The 2,465-nt window shown below is 38.7% G+C and overlaps 1 protein-coding gene across 1 annotated transcript in view; it reads left to right on the plus strand.

The window, feature by feature from the left end:
* DNA2 (DNA replication helicase/nuclease 2) overlaps positions 1 to 2,465 on the plus strand; it is an 88,610-nt gene that overhangs the window by 53,722 nt on the left and 32,423 nt on the right. Inside the window, 1 exon segment of the mRNA XM_012658529.1 lies at positions 659 to 669. Within this exon segment, the coding sequence (XP_012513983.1) occupies positions 659 to 669 (11 nt within the window).

A 2,465-nucleotide genomic window follows, 5' to 3' on the forward strand; every position in this document is an offset into this window, starting at 1 on the left:
CTACTAAAAAAGAAAATGTTTTTTTCCATTTATATTAGAATAGTTGATATGAAAATCTGTGGCAGAGACCAATGCCCGTATTCACTAATATCCATATTGCTCTTCTTTCACATTCAGCTAGGCTACATTGCCCAGCCTTCCTTGCAGGCATGCCTCACCATTTTTTAATGGATGGAGGTCAGCAATTGAGACTTAGTGACCGTAATGGTGAGTCTGAGTAACCATAACATCCAGGCTTGTTTCCTACCAACTAGTAATTCTAGTTGAGTCATAACCAACCGTAGTCTGGGTCTCATGATATGGGATTATGAGATACAATATTCCTGTCATCTGTTAGGATTCCCTGCAGTCCCTTGCAGTATTTATTTAGTGCCCAGCATGTATTAGGTACTTTGCAAATCCTTGAGGAATTTATGATCTTGTGGGTAGACACTTATGCACATTTTCAGTGTAATACGATGTATTCAAATTGATGGGAATGCAAAGGAGAGGCATTTAACCCAATTTTAGGAAACTCAGGGAAGGCTTTTTGAAAGAGCCAATTCTGGATCTTCATCCTGTGGATTAATAAATCAGCCTTGTGAAGCAGTGTGAGATGAGTATGCCAGACCAAGTGAGCATGTTGTGCAAAGGCACGATGGCGTGATACAGTATGGAGCATTCAGGAAAGTGCAAGTAATTAAGTATATCTGGAATGTAAAATACAAGGATGGGATGATTGGAGAGGTCAGTTCATAGAAGGTCTTACATACCATGTTAAGAAGTTTTGATTTTATTTATTCAGATGTACTGAAGGGTTTTAAACAGAAGAATGTATATAGTACTTAGATTTGCATTTTTTCTGTGGATACCTTATGAAGAATTGAATTAATTAATGGAGGCAAAACTGAAAGCCGAGAACAGAAAGCTGTTGTAGTGGCCCAGGATAAAGGCGATGGAAGCAAGGTGGTGTTGGCAGAGAGGACAGAATGACTTTGATAAGTATTTAGAAAATCAAATTAGCTGGTATTTGGATACTGATTGGATGTGTGGGTTGGGAAGAAGGTGAGGGAGAGGGAAGAATCAAGACAGCAGAGTAGATCCTGAAGCTTAGATGAGGAACCACGTTGGGGAGGAATGTGAGGTCAGGCCTGCAGACGAAGATTTGGGATTTGGAGCCACATGAGGGCCTGGGACCATAGGGAAAGTGAGAAAGAGGGAAGGCTTAGTACAGTGGACCAGGGGAGGGACTAGGGAACACTAGGGCTTAAGGGGCAGGTAGAGGAGTGGGAGAAGGCAGTAGGAAAGAGATCTATACTCCAGTCTGGAGGAGGGAGTAGGGGAGGAGCCATGTGCTCAAGTTCCCTCTTGGGAGTGGTGAGCCCACGTTAGACTGAAAGGTCAAGTGAATTTTCAGCAAACGTTTCAGGTTCCTGATTATTAACTGCTTTGATTTTGGTGCCTTGTTCCCTCCCCTTCCCCCTTTTCCCACCAATCCAGGACCTCGTGCTTTGTCTTCGATTGGCAAGTGTGTTACTGAGAGGCTGGTAGCCATTTTAATAGCTATTCTGGCCCATTTACTCTTTTAGCAGATAGCAGTATGTTTCTTATACAGACCATGAGACATGAAAAGCATTCATGTGTATTCGTTTTGCTGTTACAGGAACTTGTCGATACTCCCAGAATCAACTTTGCTCCGATTAGACCAGGAAGAGAAAAATTGTGATATAGATACCCCATTAGGAAATCTTTCTAAATTGATGGAAAACACAGATGTCAGGTTTGTAACAATGAATGAATCTGAATTTCACCTGCTTTTTAAAGGAATATTACTAAAAGTATATTTTTTCTTTTCAGCAAAAAACTTCGAGATTTAATCATTGACTTTCGTGAACCTCAGTTTATATCCTACCTCAGTTCTGTTCTTCCACATGATGCAAAGGATACAGTTGCCTGCATTCTAAAGGGTATGCTGTAGTCAGCACGTTAGCTTTTATTTCTTTTTCTTAGTTCTATTTAAACTATACTGTAGTCTAATATCTTAATAATTGATTAGACTTTGCAATTACAATGTTTAGACCGAGACTCTTTGGAAGTAGTTTATATATTCTTTAATGTCACTGTGACATTTTTTTACTTTGAAAAGATGTATTGAAGAACAGACTGGGATAGAGACTGCTTTTCTCATAAAATAGTTGATTTGTTCATTGAAATTCTTTTTCCTGTTATTTTTTAATTTAAATGTAGGTTTGAATAAGCCTCAGAGGCAAGCTATGAAAAAGGTACTTCTTTCAAAAGACTACACACTCATCGTGGGTATGCCTGGGACAGGAAAAACAACTACAATATGTACTCTTGTAAGGTTATTATTATTTTGCTTAGAAACTAAATATTTATTAATACATCAGCTTCTCTGAAATATTGACATCAGTTCAGAGGATGTGATATTTGATATCAAAAGGGATGAATTTTAATTCAAAATGTCT

This window comes from Propithecus coquereli, unplaced genomic scaffold, assembly GCF_000956105.1.
Source record: "Propithecus coquereli isolate 6110/MARCELLA unplaced genomic scaffold, Pcoq_1.0 Scaffold117, whole genome shotgun sequence".
Taxonomy (NCBI): domain Eukaryota; kingdom Metazoa; phylum Chordata; class Mammalia; order Primates; family Indriidae; genus Propithecus; species Propithecus coquereli.